The sequence below is a fragment of the Neoarius graeffei genome, chromosome 21 (assembly GCF_027579695.1).
Source record: "Neoarius graeffei isolate fNeoGra1 chromosome 21, fNeoGra1.pri, whole genome shotgun sequence".
Taxonomy (NCBI): domain Eukaryota; kingdom Metazoa; phylum Chordata; class Actinopteri; order Siluriformes; family Ariidae; genus Neoarius; species Neoarius graeffei.
The window spans coordinates 43,688,678-43,706,081 of NC_083589.1; the positions used below are offsets into that span (position 1 = coordinate 43,688,678).

The 17,404-nt window shown below is 40.1% G+C and overlaps 1 protein-coding gene across 4 annotated transcripts in view; it reads right to left on the bottom strand.

The window, feature by feature from the left end:
- Window positions 1-498: 498 nt before the first annotated feature.
- dock4b (dedicator of cytokinesis 4b) overlaps window positions 499-17,404 on the bottom strand; it is a 278,704-nt gene continuing 261,798 nt past the window's right edge. For all 4 annotated transcript variants that reach the window (XM_060903185.1, XM_060903186.1, XM_060903184.1 and 1 more), the window contains 2 exons: window positions 14,756-14,817; window positions 499-4,486 (listed from right to left, as the gene is read on the bottom strand). In XM_060903185.1, coding sequence (XP_060759168.1) covers window positions 4,085-4,486; window positions 14,756-14,817 — 464 coding nt within the window. In that variant the 3' untranslated portion in view covers window positions 499-4,084. The remainder of the gene's footprint in view (window positions 4,487-14,755; window positions 14,818-17,404) is intronic.

Genomic DNA, 17,404 nt, shown 5'->3' on the forward strand with positions numbered 1-17,404 from the left:
TCTTAGCTGGAAAATATGCAAACTGTAAAATCCTGCATCATAATTGTACATCAAGAGCAAATACACCTGAGAATACTTCAGTGCTATAAAACATTTTTCTTCTCATTTTTTAACAGCTCACCAAATCTCAGGTCAATAACAAAGACTTTGCTCAGCTTATGGAAATCAATTTGAGTTGGTTTGATATGATTTAGTTCCAAAATCTATAGTAATAAATGCAGCAAAATATAAAACGCATACTTATTTCCCTTGTCTACTTTCCTCTTTCATGGTACACATTTTGCATATATAAAGAAAACGGGAAGGAAAAGGTGGGGAGAGAAATGTCTGTAATACGATGACATGCTTGTTGAAAACATTTTATTACACAGGAATTCATTAGAATGTAAATGTGTAAGCTCAACCGCATTTGTACTACAATTTGCCCCCAGCAAAAAAAAAAAAAAAAAAATCATAAATATTTAACATTTATAATTATAATTTGTTCCAACATTCAAAGCTGTAAATTTGTTATAGCTACACTTTCTTTTAAAAACATTATATTTACAATAAAGAATGTCTCATATTTGGCATAATTACAAGGATGTTATTATATAATTTACATTTTTTTCAAGCACTGATTCATGTAAAGAGGTTTATCCAAAGGTCTCAACAAATCCAAGTCTGAAAAATGTGAACAATATTTAATATTCCAGAAATAAACAGAAATAAGCCTGCAGTAGTGAGAGAGGTGGTGATCATTATTTTCCATTCAGTGTTACCAATGTTTACTCCTGTTCATTTGCAGCGCACAAAACCAGGCTCTGGTAGGATTGCTCTAAATACCCGAATCAGTGTGTTGTTGAAAGTTTCTGTGTAAATGATTACATATAAAAAACATAGTCGATTAATATATTGATTAGGTTAAATTAAAATGGGCTGTGACAATACATAAACGTATAAAATACAGTAATTTTGCAAATGTATGATTTCTGATTTCTTATAAGAAGGCAATAAAATAAAATATAAAAAAAAAACATCTCTAGACATATTTCATAAAAAAAAAAAACTAACTGGAAACAGACTCTATACTATACTTATACCACAGCACTCGGGAATGCTCAAACCCGACTGGCCAAAAGGTGTTGATTAATTTTGAGCAGGTCTGGCAGTAGAGCCGGCTATAAGGCAATTGATAGGTGTATATTACTGTGCTTGTAAAGATGTAAAGCTTTTCCTTTAGGTTTTCTGCTCGAGGAAAGTCTTCAGGATGGAGTGGTTTGCAGTTTCTTGCTAACAAGCTGCAGTTTTTGTCTAACTTCATGAGAAAAAAAAAGAGAGGTTTGTGAGAGAACGACTGTATATTGCTACAATAATGTAAATCATAACAGGAACTAATTTGTTTCCCAGATGTTCTACAACATTAAAGCTAGACTGCGTTTCAGATTTTTCAAGTTTAGATCATAAAAAGAATTTTTCCCGACACCCAGTAATTTTTGTTTAGTGGACCGAAAGCTCATCTCATCTCATTATCTCTAGCCGCTTTATCCTGTTCTACAGGGCTGCAGGCAAGCTGGAGCCTATCCCAGCTGACTACGGGCGAAAGGCGGGGTACACCCTGGACAAGTCGCCAGGTCATCACAGGGCTGACACATAGACACAGGCAACCATTCACACTCTCATTCACACCTACGGTCAATTTAGAGTCACCAGTTAACCTAACCTGCATGTCTTTGGACTGTGGGGGAAACCGGAGCACCCGGAGGAAACCCACGCGGACACAGGGAGAACATGCAAACTCCGCACAGAAAGGCCCTCACCGGCCACGGGGCTCGAACCCGGACCTTCTTGCTGTGAGGCGACAGCTCTAACCACTACACCACCGTGCCGCCCGGACCGAAAGCTACTGAATTCAAATCACAGACTTCCAATTTTATTAGTTTTTTTAAAATAGAACAATTAATGTATTTAGGGCCACGTGGCCCTAAATTCTCTGCTATTTTTTCCTGCTTCACCATGACCCAATTCAAGATACTACATCATGCATCACGTGGTGGGCTTTCCCTGTTCGTGCAAGGCGTTGTGGGATACAAATTTGAAACGGAAGAGAAAAATGAAACGTGAAAGGCCGACTACAGTAATGGAAAGTGAGAAGAAAGGATGTTATGTTATATACGAAGGAAAGGAAACGCAGAATCAAACTAATAAATATCGGCGCTCAGCGAGCACCTCGGTGTGATCAGCTGTTCATTTAGCGACAAAATGATGTAACTGTCAGTGCACGGTCAAGGTAAACCTGTAGATGGCAGTAATGAGACACTGTGGATGCCAGCTGCCGTAAAACCCGAAAGAAGAAGAAGACGGTAAACCTGCGCATGGGCACATGGACTTCCTCTGTCTGCTTGACTGCACGAAGCGAGCGATTTCATGCACATTATTTGCTCAGGAATTCCCTCAAATTAAAGAACTTCCCAGCCACAGAATGGTCTGATATTTTGTGAGATATTACAGAAATAAACATACATCACAATGACCACATTTCAGAAGGAACTAAATGTCACTGATTTTATGAAAACGAAAGGCCGTCTAGCTTTAAAAGCAAATGTAAATTGATTTAAAAAATGACTTTCTTCAACAAAAATTGTTCTTCAAAAATAATAAATTTCAGGATGGCAGCTGGAACTTTGCATCCAGCCACATCATACCACACCACACGACACTTGATTGTTTTTTCCCTTAAATCACACCCCATCATGTTTTTCCTTAAAACTGATTGTTAGGCTAAAACGCAGAGCATCTGGAAGGCTGTGAGGACTGGTCGGAGAACCACGGAAAAACCACTATACAGTGTACTATGCGGTTAAAGGCAGAATGGTGGTATAAGTAGAAACGGCAAAATTGTAATAACATAACTAAATAATCATTACTCTGATGTATTGTCACAGCCCACTGTAGAGTCTGGTGTTTGAGACCTTCAAATGAACAATCCTCTAAAATTCCTACTGGCAGTTTTGAGAGTGCGGTATGGCAACCTGGGCAAATTTCAACGCTCATAATTGGTGTAGTATGTGAATAGTTGATGTAATTGGCATCGTAGAATGTAAATACGAAGAATGGCAGGCTTCATTTCTGTAAAGGCTCCAGCAATTTCAGCACGCGTCATAGTCACAGTCACTATGCACTGCACCTTAATTAGGCTAGCTCCTGCTATGCCCATGGGCAGATCCTCCTGTGTCAGCTCCTTTCCGACATATTACTCAGGCAGTGTAATGTGAGTACCAGTCTGTCATGGCATATCTGGTTCTGCCACTAACAACGCGGTTGTACTTTAACATGTGTCTTTCAAAAAAGAAAAAACACCACCACAAAATGATGGTGTAAAAATATGAAAACAAAGACCTAATGTGAATCTTGAGCTGGAAAAATACAAATACAGCATGACTGCCTCTGCATAAGCAGATTCCTTGTTCCTTTGGCACAATACCTGGTAAATGAACTCAAGTATTCGACTTGTGTGGTCAGGCTTTAGTTGTGAAGCGTCTGTTGACCAGTTCATGTAAACCATAAACCTCATCCTAACAACTAGGTAATGGATGAATATTCTGCATCAACGAGACTGTGACCTCTGTAAAACATGCTCCTGCTGATGAATAAACGGGTTTGGTGAACTGGCCACCTAATTAAAAAAAAAAAAAAAAGCAGTCTCTTTTACGAGTCCAAGTGTGTGTGAGCCAAGCCGTGAATATTATCAAGTGCCTATATGAAGAGCCGAATGGAGGCCTTTAGCACCTCTGAGCCATTTAGAAAAGTAGAACGTACTAAAAATGTACTTAGAAACGTGCATTACCCAATGGTAAAATATTCTGTTTTCAATACTTAAGGCAGAACATACGTTTCATATCAGTATTTACACAATGTAAAAATGCCCTGGTACTCAGAGAAGAGCATCGTGATCTGTAATTGCTGAAAAGTGCAGGAATTAGCAGTAATACCCCTGCCATATCCTCCGACATCCCCAGTCTGTTATGTAAATTGAAAGTTTGGGTTTAGCAACCCGAAGAGAGAAAGTGCAATTGGTGGTGCATGGCATTTTCTTCCAGCAGCACTAAAGCTGAGAGACTTTCCTGGGAAGGGGGCGTGGTCTGGGTAGCTGCTCCACTGGCTTAACACTGCGAAGCTGGTGGGGTTTTGGTGGAATGGGTGGAGCATCAGCACTCGTGGGAATCGAAAGGCTGTGAGGGAGGGGAACCGGCCGCCGCGGGTTGCTGCTGTAAGGGGGCGGAGTCTTGTTCTCTCGCCGGAAAAGCTCATCCGAGCCACTAGAGGTGGAGGTGGGGAGGGCGTGGTCGGTAGAGGGTGTGGCTTCGGTGCCTGAGGCTTCAGAAACACTGCAGCGGCTGAGAGAGGAGATGCCACTACTGTAGCTGCCAGAGAGCACTGGGGAGTTGGGTACGAGTCCTGCTGGTGGGCACTCCGTGGGTGAGGGTGTGAAGGGTGGCACGGAGTACTGCACACACACACACACAGTAACAAATGTCAAAAGACTGTAGACAGTCAGATAATAGACAGTCAGAACAATAATTCACAAAAACGATTCATGATCGAGAACAGTGAGTTGCATAAGTGTTCATCCCGCCTGAATGTCTCCATATTTTGGAGTATAACAACATGGAACTGAGAGGGACTTAACGAGGATGATACACTGTTGATATATAATCATCATGTCAATGAGTGTGCAATTAAAGTGACACAGTATAAATACACCTGTCTGTGGAAAAGCAACAGAGCTTGTTAGAGAACATGCCTAAACAAACCAAAACAGCATCATGAAGACCAAGAAGCGATCAAAACATGCTGGAGACAAATGTCTGGAAAAATATCATTCAGGATTGGTTATAAAAACATATCCTAAATTTCCAGAGCGCCATGATTAAAAAATAAATAAATAAATAAATAAATAAATAGAAAGAACATGGCATAACTGCAACTCTGCCTAGAAAAGGTCATCCACAAGTAAGTAAATAAATAAATGTTTAAAAAAAATAAAACAACACTAGCAAGTGACAAAAATGCATTTGCTATGCAAGAGCGCAGCATGGTGCTGCCATTCAATCAATAAGAAGCAACACGGCAACAAGGAATCTATTTAGCAAAGAAACATAAAAATATAGACCACAGTAAAGTAAGAAAAACAAACAAACAAAAACCATGGTTCAAGTAAATTATAGTACAAATCCTACAGCCTGTGTTAGATGCTGTTTCCTGAAACCTTTATTCACAACTACAATTTCATCTGTCTGTAGCTCCAAGCTGAAAAACCTCACACAGGCGCTCACGTTTCGCTCCATTCCATCCATCCGTTATCCGTAACCGCTTTATCCTGTTCTACAGGGTCGCAGGCAAGCTGGAGCCTATCCCAGCTGACTACGGGCGAAAGGCGGGGTACACCCTGGACAAGTCGCCAGGTCATCACAGGGCTGACACATAGACACAGACAACCATTCACACTCACATTCACACCTACGGTCAATTTAGAGTCACCAGTTAACCTAACCTGCATGTCTTTGGACTGTGGGGGAAACCGGAGCACCCGGAGGAAACCCACGCGGACACGGGGAGAACATGCAAACTCCGCACAGAAAGGCCCCTGTTGGCCGCTGGTCTCGAACCCAGAACCTTCTTGCTGAGAGGCGACAGTGCTAACCACTACACCACCGTGCCGCCCCGCTCACATTTTGCTACAATATGAAAACACATTTTAAACTAAAGTAACACTAATAAACACATATGAAATGATCTTCCTGAGATTTCATCTCCCACCATATCAGAAGTTAAAAAGCCACACAGTGGATGAATGAATGCAGGGTAAAACATCCCACTCCATCTCATCTCATCTCATTATCTCAAGCCGCTTCATCCTTCTACAGGGTCGCAGGCAAGCTGGAGCCTATCCCAGCTGACTACGGGCGAAAGGCGGGGTACACCCTGGACAAGTCGCCAGGTCATCACAGGGCTGACACATAGACAACCATTCACACTCACATTCACACCCATCCCACTCCAATATTAATGAAAAGCTCCCGTAGACATGTGAATGTGAGATGAAACAGAGGTGATATGGGATTTAATTAACATTCCAGTGAGATGAGATGCAGGGGATTGGATCTACACTGGACTTGTCAATGAACAATGCTGCACAGAGAACTGGTCTTTACTCAAAGTAATATTTCTGCATAATTTCACCAGTGCAATACTGAAAGTATTTTATTAGCATATTTATTACCATATTTCAGAGAAATGTGGAAATTCATTACAATTAGACATTTCAAAGGAGTTCAAACAAAATGAATGGTGTTCAGTTGTCCATGCAACAACAAGCACAGTCAGACCTACTCCAGAGAAGGGCTCCACAATTAATTTAGCAAGTGTATACACAGACATTTTCACAGCCACCCACTCTTTGGACTTCTAAATGATGCATACTGCATGAGATGCCTAATTTAAAATAAACTGCTAGCCAATTCATTTTTCAAGTACTGTTCAGGGTTTTCATGGCACTCAGATACATTCAACACGTTTATCCTTTCACAATCTGCAACCTGTGAACTGACAACTCAGTGAAGGGCTCCGTGTAGAATTTACGTGTGTGTGTGTGTGTGTGTGTGTGTGTGTGTCCAGGTCTCAGTCGCTGGTTTCTTTGACTGAGACAGGTAGCTATCCATTAAACTCAAGGACGGTATAAAATATATTTTATACATGTTGAATTTTGCACACTATTTTTAGTGTATACACCAAACAGTATCCGGATATTTAGCACAAAAGTCTTTTAGCACAAATCCAAAGTCTCTTACCACAAATCCAAAGTCTCTTACCACAAATCCAAAGCATTTTAGCACAAATCCAAAGTCTTTTAGCACAAACCCAAAGCATTTTAGCACAAATCCAAAGTCTTTTATAGCACAAACCCAAAGCATTTTAGCACAAACCCAAAGCATTTTAGCACAAATCCAAAGCATTTTAGCACAAATCTAGTATTTTAGCACAAATCCAAAGCCTTTCAGCACAAATCCAAAGCCTTTCAGCACAAATCCAAAGCATTTTAGCACAAATCCAACGTATTTTAGCACAAATCCAACGTCTTTTAGCACAAATCCAATGTCTCTTACCACAAATCCAACGTCTTTTAGCACACATCCAAAGTCTCTTACCACAAATCCAAAGTCTTTTAGCACAAATCCAAAGCATTTTAGCACAAACCCAAAGTCTTTTAGCACAATTCCAAAGCATTTTAGCACAAACCCAAAGCATTTTAGCACAAATCCAAAGTCTTTTAGCACAAACCCAAATCATTTTAGCACAAATCCAAAGCATTTTAGCATAAATCCAAAGTCTTTTAGCACAAACCCAGTCTTTTAGCACAAATCCAAAGCATTTTAGCACAAATCCAAAGCCTTTCAGCACAAATCCAAATCCTTTCAGCACAAATCCAAATCCTTTCAGCATAAATTCAAAGCCTTTTAGCACAAATCCAAAGCCTTTTAGCACAAATCCAACATCTTTTAGCACAAATCCAACGTCTCTTACCACAAATCCAAAGTCTTTTCGCACAAATCCAAAGCATTTTAGCACAAACCCAAAGCATTTTAGCACAACCCCAAAGCATTTTAACACAAATCCAAAGCCTTTTAGCACAAATCCAAAGCCTTTTAGCATAAATCCAAAGCCTTTTAGCACAAACCCAGTCTTTTAGCACAAACCCAAAGTCTTTTAGCACAAACCCAAAGTCTTTTAGCACAAGTCCAAAGTCTTTTAGCACAAGTCCAAAGTCTTTTAGCACAAGTCCAAAATCTTTTAGCACAAGTCCAAAGTCTTTTAGCAAAGTTTTGAAGTCTTTTAGCACAGTTTTATGTTCTTTAGCACAACTCTGGATTACGGTCACAATAATAATAATAAAAAAAAACCTCATCTTGATATAGGAAGGGGTTTATTATGATTGCTTAGGGACTGAAAGCCAGAATTTCTGCTGCTGTGCATGTTAAGGATCAGTTGTTGATCCCTGAAACGTGGACTGAAAATCCAATTCTTTGGTGTCTTTGGATGTTTGTAGTTAAGCCATAACAAGCCTTGAATTGTGGGGATCTTCACAGATATGATCAGAAGTGACTGAAGTTATCACACATTCAGCTGACTGTCAATAATTACGCATTTGCCAAATTAATTAACCGGGGGATTATGTCTCGGGGCGGCACGGTGGTGTAGTGGTTAGCGCTGTCGCCTCACAGCAAGAAGGTCCGGGTTCGAGCCCTGTGGCCGGCGAGGGCCTTTCTGTGTGGAGTTTGCATGTTCTCCCCGTGTCCGCGTGGGTTTCCTCCGGGTGCTCCGGTTTCCCTCACAGTCCAAAGACATGCAGGTTAGGTTAACTGGTGACTCTAAATTGACCGTAGGTGTGAATGTGAGTGTGAATGGTTGTCTGTGTCTATGTGTCAGCCCTGTGATGACCTGGCGACTTGTCCAGGGTGTACCCCGCCTTTCGCCCGTAGTCAGCTGGGATAGGCTCCAGCTTGCCTGCGACCCTGTAGAAGGATAAAGCGGCTAGAGATAATGAGATGAGATGAGATTATGTCTCTTGCCCTGCTTGCCAACATGTGTTTTGCCGACTAAGAAGTAACCAACAGTTGTGATATGTGCTAAAAGACTTTTGCGCTAAATAACCGTAAACCCACCAAACATACAGCATACATAAACCTTTCACCACTCCTGAATACCATAACACATACCTTTCAGCGTCTCTACATACTTTCTTTTTTTTTCAGTAATGCAGCATAAATGGATGATTAGTGATAATCTGACTTGCAGAAAGGCTGGGGAGAAATCGATATGCACTGTTCGATGAAAACATGACAAAGGGGAAAAGAGCACAATCACTGGCTCTGGATCAAATGAATTCCAATATCAGGCACATGAAACCCTGATTAGTCAGAGAAGCAGAGGATTGGAGTGGCTTTGAGCCTTCTCACCTCTGAAGGCAAATATACTCTTTCACACAAAGATGTTATCTTTCTGCTCACACGACAGAAATGATTTTAAAATGAATTTCAGGAGTCATATGACGCATTTCACAGTGGAGCTACCCTGCAAATGAGTTTGCACTGTACCAGTCAAAAGTTTGGACACCCCTACTCATTCATAGGTTATTCTGTATTTTATATTTTCTACATTGTAGAACAATACCAAAGATATCAAAACTATGAAATAACATATGGAACATATATGGAATTATGTGGTAAGCAAAAAAAGTGTTAAAAAACAAAAAACGTTTCATGTTTTAGATTCTTCAAAGTAGCCAGCATTTACCTTGATGACGCTTTACAATACATACTATTGGCATTATCTTAACCAGCTTCATGAGGTAGTCACCTGGAACGCTTTTCAATTAACAGGTGCCTCGTCAAGCGTTAATTAGTGCAATTTCTTGCCTTCTTAATGTGTTTGAGATCAAACAATCAATAGTAAATAACAACAAGAAGACAGAGTCATCTATATCCCCCACATTATATACCAAGTTTCAAGATATTATTTGTCACATTTTTCAAGTTGTGCTGCAGGAAACCAACCCTACCTCTTCACACTGACCTCAGCAGCCCATGGCATAAACCCACCGGACCTTGGATCTAGGTGAGCTAAAAATTAAAATTTCTCACATTTCTTAGGATCAAAAGCCACATATACATTACTTAATCAACATATATACCAACTTTCAAGACCGTACCACTCATGCCCTGTGTCTGAAATCGCTCACTCGTTCACTACTCTCTACTCACTGTATAGAGAATTACTATATAGAGGACTATATAGTGAGCTCATTGGTAAAATGAAAAAAAAAAAACCCCGCTTTCGGACACTAGTCCGTCACGCTGGTATTTACTGTACATCATTACTGTCGCACAATTAAAACATGCCAGATCAGTCGGCTGGTGGGTTTTCAAAATAATAAATACATGCATGTATTTTTGTGATAAATCCATATTATACTGAGCGCATTTCCCACATTAATCAATACAAAGTACCTGCATCTGTCAGGTTTTTTTTTTTATCAAAGCTGAATACTTTCTTCTTTGCCACTGCCTTTTATTAAATCAAATTTGAGACTTAATTTCAGCGTGACTGCAATGCATGATGGGATATATCGCTTTGGTTAGTGACCATCGGTTGTACACTACTTTTTGTGATGCATTGTGGGATACTTTGAGTGCACTATATAGGGTGTAAATAATCCTCACTAAGGTTTTGGACAGCACTACAAAATGGCATCCCCACTATACAGTGGTGCTTGAAAGTTTGTGAACCCTTTAGAATTTTCTATATTTCTGCATAAATATGACCTAAAACATCATCAGATTTTCACACAAGTCCTAAAAGTAGATAAAGAGAACCCAGTTAAACAAATGAGACAAAATATTATACTTGGTCATTTATTTATTGAGGAAAATGATCCAATATTACATATCTGTGAGTGGCAAAAGTATATGAACCTTTGCTTTCAGTATCTGGTGTGACCCCCTTGTGCAGCAATAACTGCAACTAAACATTTCTGGTAACTGTTGATCAGTCCTGCACACCGGCTTGGAGGAATTTTAGCCCATTCCTCCCTACAGAACAGCTTCAACTCTGGGATGTTGATGGGTTTCCTCACATGAACTGTTCGCGTCAGGTCCTTCCACAACATTTCGATTGGATTAAGGTCAGGCCTTTGACTTGGCCATTCCAAAACATTAACTTTATTCTTCTTTAACCATTCTTTGGTAGAACGACTTGTGTGCTTAGGGTCGTTGTCTTGCTGCATGACCCACCTTCTCTTGAGATTCAGTTCATGGACAGATGTCCTGACATTTTCCTTTAGAATTTGCTGGTATAATTCAGAATTCATTGTTCCATCAATGATGGCAAGCTGTCCTGGCCCAGATGCAGCAAAACAGGACCAAACCATGACATTACCACCACCATGTTTCACAGATAGGATAAGGTTCTTATGCTGGAATGCAGTGTTTTCCTTTCTCCAAACATAACGCTTCTCATTTAAAATAAAAAGTTCTATTTTGGTCTCATCCGTCCACAAAACATTTTTCCAATAGCCTTCTGGCTTGTCCGCGTGATCTTTAGCAAACTGCAGATGAGCAGCAATGTTCTTTTTGGAGAGCAGTGGCTTTCTCCTTGCAACCCTGCCATGCACACCATTGTTGTTCAGTGTTCTCCTGATGGTGGACTCATGAACATTAGCCAATGTGAGAGAAGCCTTCAGTTGCTCAGAAGTTACCCTGGGGTCCTTTCCGACCTCGCCGACTATTACATGCCTTGCTCTTGGAGTGATCTTTGTTGGTCGACCATTCCTGGGGAGGGTAACAATGGTCTTGAATTTCCTCCGTTTGTACACAGTCTGTCTGACTGTGGATTGGTGGAGTCCAAACTCTTTAGAGATGGTTTTGTAACCTTTTCCAGTGTGATGAGCATCAACTACACTTTTTCTGAGGTCCTCAGAAATCTCCTTTGCTCGTGCCATGATACACTTCCACAAACATGTGTTGTGAAGATCAGACTTTGATAGATCCCTGTTCTTTAAATAAAACAGGGTGCCCACTCACACCTGATTGTCATCCCATTGATTGAAAACACCTGACTCTAATTTCACCTTCAAATTAACTACTAATCCTAGAGGTTCACATACTTTTGCCACTCACAGATATGTAATATTGGATCATTTTCCTCAATAAATAAATAACCAAGTATAATATTTTTGTCTCATTTGTTTAACTGGGTTCTCTTTATCTACTTTTAGGACTTGTGTGAAAATCTGATGATGTTTTCGGTCATATTTATGCAGAAATAGAGAAAATTCTAAAGGGTTCACAAACTTTCAAGCACCACTGTATAGTGCTCTATATAGCAAGTAGGGAGCAATTTTGGGCACAGGGATAGTTTTCAAGTTCTGCTCCAGAAACAAAACCTACCCCTAAGACTAACCTGAGAGACTAAGTCTGAAAATGTTTCCATGGAAACATGAAGTATTAGAATTTCTCAAATTTCTTAGTATGAAAAGGCACATCTACATCACCTTGTTAACATGTATAACAAGTTCCAAATCCGTGTCCTGAATAGTTTTGGATATATGCTCTGGAAATTAACACTGTTCTTAGAAACGAAGTCAAAATCTATTTTTTATGTAAAAATTTGAAAAATACTTGTTTTCAAAAATCCAAAATAGCAAAAGGCACCAGTTCACATGTTGCTTGATATGTATATACAGTTTCATGAAGATATCTTCAGTAGGTTTAAAGATATGGCCTGGAAATGAAAACGTGACCGGCCGGAACCTGTTTCTATATCCCCCGCCAAACTTCGTTAAAGATACAGTAAATAGCCCTATTCCAGAATAGCAGTAATCCGTGTTATGTCAAGAACCGCCCAACTAAGTAAAGAGAAACGACATCCATCATAACTGTAAGACATGAAGTGTCTTAATAGCAATAAAGAAAAATTCGAAGGTGTGCCCAAACTTTTGACTGGTATTGTATTCAAATACTGAAATCACTATTCAGTTATTCATTCTGCACAGCACGTACATGAGGTCAGTGAGAAAAGAAGAAAAGAAAAGCTATGTCTAGTAATGATTTAATGCAGACAGCACCACTGCCCTGGTGTTCACATGTACATCGGGATTGAAAAAAGTCTCAGAAGCAGGTGTTTTACCCTCATGCTGCACGAGCAGGTGGTCAGATATGAAACTTGAGGAACAAAAGAAACAGAATATATTTCCAACTGCCTTCAGTAGAAGCTCAAGCCTTGAACTACAATGGACATAAATCAGGTACCTGAGGTTTAGAGATTTGCTCATTTCCATCAGAAGCAACACCGTACCGTACATCCGATTTGCTCCGGTTTTCATTTTATGGTGTGCTTGCATGGAGCATTCACTTGTTTTTCCCTTCAGTACGTAAGTAAATATAACATGCAAATATCTGTATTACTCATCAAATTATTATAAACAGCCACTGGCATCGAAGGTTTGTTTATCCAATGATATTTTTACTCCTACATGCTAACAGAACTTTCTCGAAGTCAGAATGTCAGCGTGCACACTGTTACAGCAGGGCTACATGCTGAACTACTGAGCTGACATTCAGTGAACATTTTATAGTCCATTTGATATTTCTCTATATTACACATGTGAAACACAAACATGCACAGCCACAGACAGGAAGACAACGATCATTCATTATGCCACACATGCCGTGCTTTATTCGTTGCTCTGACAGCAGTTAGCCAAAATGCATTCATTAACTCTTGCTGATATTCCTAATATTAAAATTAGGCAGAAGGCACATTGCTAATTAGTATGTCATTGTGTGTGTATTTTGGGTACAGACAGAGACATATCTGACTTTCACAAACCGGTATGCTTCCTAAAGTGGTGCATATAAGGACACAAATATTTTAGATCATGGTGAGTCATGTCTCATAGGTTGCATAAAATATTAAAACAAAGTTCTATTTGACTGCCTATTTGGAAAAAACCCTGGAAAGTAAAAAAAAAAAAAAAAATATATATATATATATATATATATATATATATATATATATATGAATGAGATCATGAGACTTGGTGTCGTTGGTGTCATCTACACAATCCTTGGCTTGCAAGTGACATCAAAGCAAAATAGAAACCCGGATGTCGGCCATGTTGGTGGATATACAAAAGCGGGGTCAAGCGACATTCCAAACAAAACGTAGTCATGCATACACAACTCTTTGTTTTTCCACTGCTTTAAGCGTTCTTTTAGCTACGCCATATCTTTGTGCTGTATATGGTTGTGGTCACAACAGTACTCGTGACCGTGACACGTTCCAATTTTTTAGAATTCTGTCCGTGATTCAGAAAGAGGGCGAGGAAACTCTGAGGCTTAGTACGGAGAGGAGACGAGCATGGCTGAACAACACCGGCAGGGCTGATCGAACAGAGGCTAAAACCAAAACAGCTCGTGTTTGCAGTAATGATTTTATCTCAGGTGAGATTCAAAAGCTTTCTCAATAATATCATGGAAGAATTTTATTGCGTGTTGCTAGAATTTTGCTATAAAATGAGCGTTCTCTTGTCGTGGTTCACTCGGTCGTTGTTATAATTTTAACACGTGTATTACCATTTCGCTTCTTGGAGCGCCAGCAAAATTATACGATAGAAACAATCCAGACTGGGCACCCACTCAGAAAATGGGCTGTGTTTCGTCCAAGGTCGGACTTGATTTTTTGGCAGCCAAACCAGATAGAACATGATATCTGGGTACTCGATGGTAGGTAGAAGCGTCTTATCTTCAGAAAAGTCTAACATTTTTTAAATAATATGGGTCAAAACCACACATATCTATCTTCTCTTTGTATCGAATCTTCACTCGAGCGTTCAAATCGTGGTGATACTGAGAAAATTCAGCATTGTTTACAGACACGCTTTCAGCGGCTGCCATCCTAGTTGCTTTGTATATCCACCATCATGGCGGACGCTCATGACGTAGCACATTTTGGTCACATGGTTGCAAGTCATCTATTCTGAAGCAGATCAGATTTTAGAATCCCAATTTACTGGCATATGCCAGTTCAGGTAACTCCACCATATTTTTCACAACAGTGATACCAAAAGCACTATCAAATTAATGCTGTGGAACTTTGAGAGAAAAACAATCAAACCAAACAAACAAACAAACAAACAAACAAACAAACAATAACCTACCTTTTGTGGTGACCTTGATACTGGACCTGGTGACTGTGATCTCATATTTTTAGCAGGAGACCCTGTTCAAAAAGATGCATCAACATTCCTCATTATTTAACAACCATTTAAGGCAATTAACTTCAGCCATTAGCCACATGGCCACAGCCGTCTTGGAAGGAAAGAAACATTGCTATACGCTGAAGGCTCCTGCTTAGTGGCTTCACATCTGCCAGCTGTTATTTTTCCTGAAAATAGGCTCCATTAAAAGCCATCACTGTCAACTTATAAGACAGGGGCACAGACAACAGCTTATGGTCTATAAGCTACTTTATGTCTAGGTTGTGTTAAAACAAACAAACACTTCCGAGGTCAATTCCTGTTCTTGTTATGGCAAGAAAGCTTAAAACGCATGTTTGACCAATCTCACTCATGCTCACTAACTGCTATATCTTGGTCAGTGGTGGATCAGGAACCTACCCTGGGAACACTGGGCATGGGGTGAGGATACAGCCTGGATGGGACACCAGTCCACTGCAGGGCAGTATGCGTGCGCACGTGCATGAACTCACAGAGGCAATTTATCTTAGCCAATTCACCTACTGGAATGTTTTGGGAGGTGGGAGGAAACCAGAGAACCCAGATGAAACCCACATCGACATGGGGAGAAAATTTTACCAACGTATCAAATACAATTAACAGTTATTCCACAAAATCGAGTCGTACATGAGCTGATAGCCGGTGAGGCGCATAGCACTGAATTGGCTATACGCCATGTACGCCAAGATTGAGTGACATAACTGTTTTATTCTATTCACATTCACTGGATTTTGAGAAACAGAGCATTTTATTTTTTGCAAATTCGATAAATAAAAACTTTATACAAAACGTCCGACAAAATCATTTCCACTTAGAAGGTAAACAAACCGGCGAAATGACAGTAGCAATTTGTGAAAAATGCTATAATAATTCTTGGGAAAAAAAAAAACGTTCATAGCATCAAGTACTTTTATTTCATCCTTGGTTGGTTCAGCAACATGCTCCGCCATTTTGTTTTTCTCTACTCACAGTATATATGAGCCAATATCCTAGTAGTAGAGTAGCCAATAAGAATATGCGATTGCTCATATCCCGTGAATGTGGATAGAATAATGTCAGATGCCAACACCTCTGTTCTGAAGCAAGGCCTGCTGAATATTAGATCTTATTTTGTATGTAAATGAAATGAGGACTAGTGACTGGGGAATTAATTGTCTTTCCTCATTTACTGAGCTACTTTTTATACAGTAATACAGAATCAGACAGCCACTGAAGCAAAGGTACCAACAGTCTGTAGCAGTAATCTTGTTCGAGTAAAGTGAATGTCACTTTTTTGGTTCATATCTTATCTGACTGTTCAAAATCAACATAATCAGTGAATTTTCTGTGTGTACAAAAATGTGGCTTTTCCACAAGCTGCTGTTCAAGGACCATAGTTGTTTTCCCTTATACCGTATATGCAGGTATTTCTAAACGTGGCAGTCCATTGCTACTATTCTTACAGTGATGACATACAACTGTATATTCACTCGCTGGCCACTTTAATAGGAACTTGTTCTTGATTCTAAGACTCCTGTTCTTGGCTGCAGGAGTGGAAACCAATGTGATCTTCTGCTGTTGCATGTCGAGATGCTTTTCTGCTCACCACGGTTGTAAAGAGTTGCTATATCCTTCCTGGCAGCTCGAACCAATCTGGCCATTTTCCACTGACCTCTCTTATCAACAAGGTGTTTATTTCCACCCACAGAACTGTCGCTCGCTCAATGTTTTTTTTTTGTTTTTCGCACCATTCTGTGTAAACTCTAGAGACTATTGTGTGTGAAAACCCCAGGAGATCAGCCATTTCTGAAATACTCAAACCAGACCATCTGGCTCAAACCAACACCCATGCCACAGTGAAAGTCACCACAGAGATCACAATTTTTCCCCATTCTGATGTTTGAAGTGAACATTAACTGAAGCTCTTGATTTGTATCTACATGATTTTATGCATTGTGCTGCTGTCGAGGGACTGGCTGATTAGATAACTGCATCAAACTGCAGGTGTATGGGTGTTCCCAATAAAGTGGCCGGCGAGTGTGTGAGCCAAACCAGAAGCTGGATGGTAATTTAATATGTTTGAGTGTGTAAGAATGTCAAAGACTGGATGCAGAGTTACTTCCGACTTAAAGGAACAGTCCACCGTACTTCCATAATGAAATATGCTCTTATCTGAATTGAGACGAGCTGCTCCGTACCTGTCCGAGCTTTGCGCGACCTCCCAGTCAGTCAGACGCAGTCAGACGCGCTGTCACTCCTGTTAGCAATGTAGCTAGGCTCAGTATGGCCAATGGTATTTTTTGGGGCTGTAGTTAGATGCGACCAAACTCTTCCGCATTTTTCCTGTTTACATAGGTTTATATGACCAGTGATATGAAACAAGTTCAGTTGCACAAATTGAAACGTAGCGATTTTCTATGCTATGGAAAGTCCGCACTATAATGACAGGCGTACTAACACCTTCTGCGCACTTCGGCAGCGCATTGATATCTGAGCTCCGTATCAATGCGCTGCCGAAGCGTGCAGAAGGTGTTAGTACGCCTGTCATTATACTGTGGACTTTCCATAGCATAAAAAATCGTTACGTTTCAA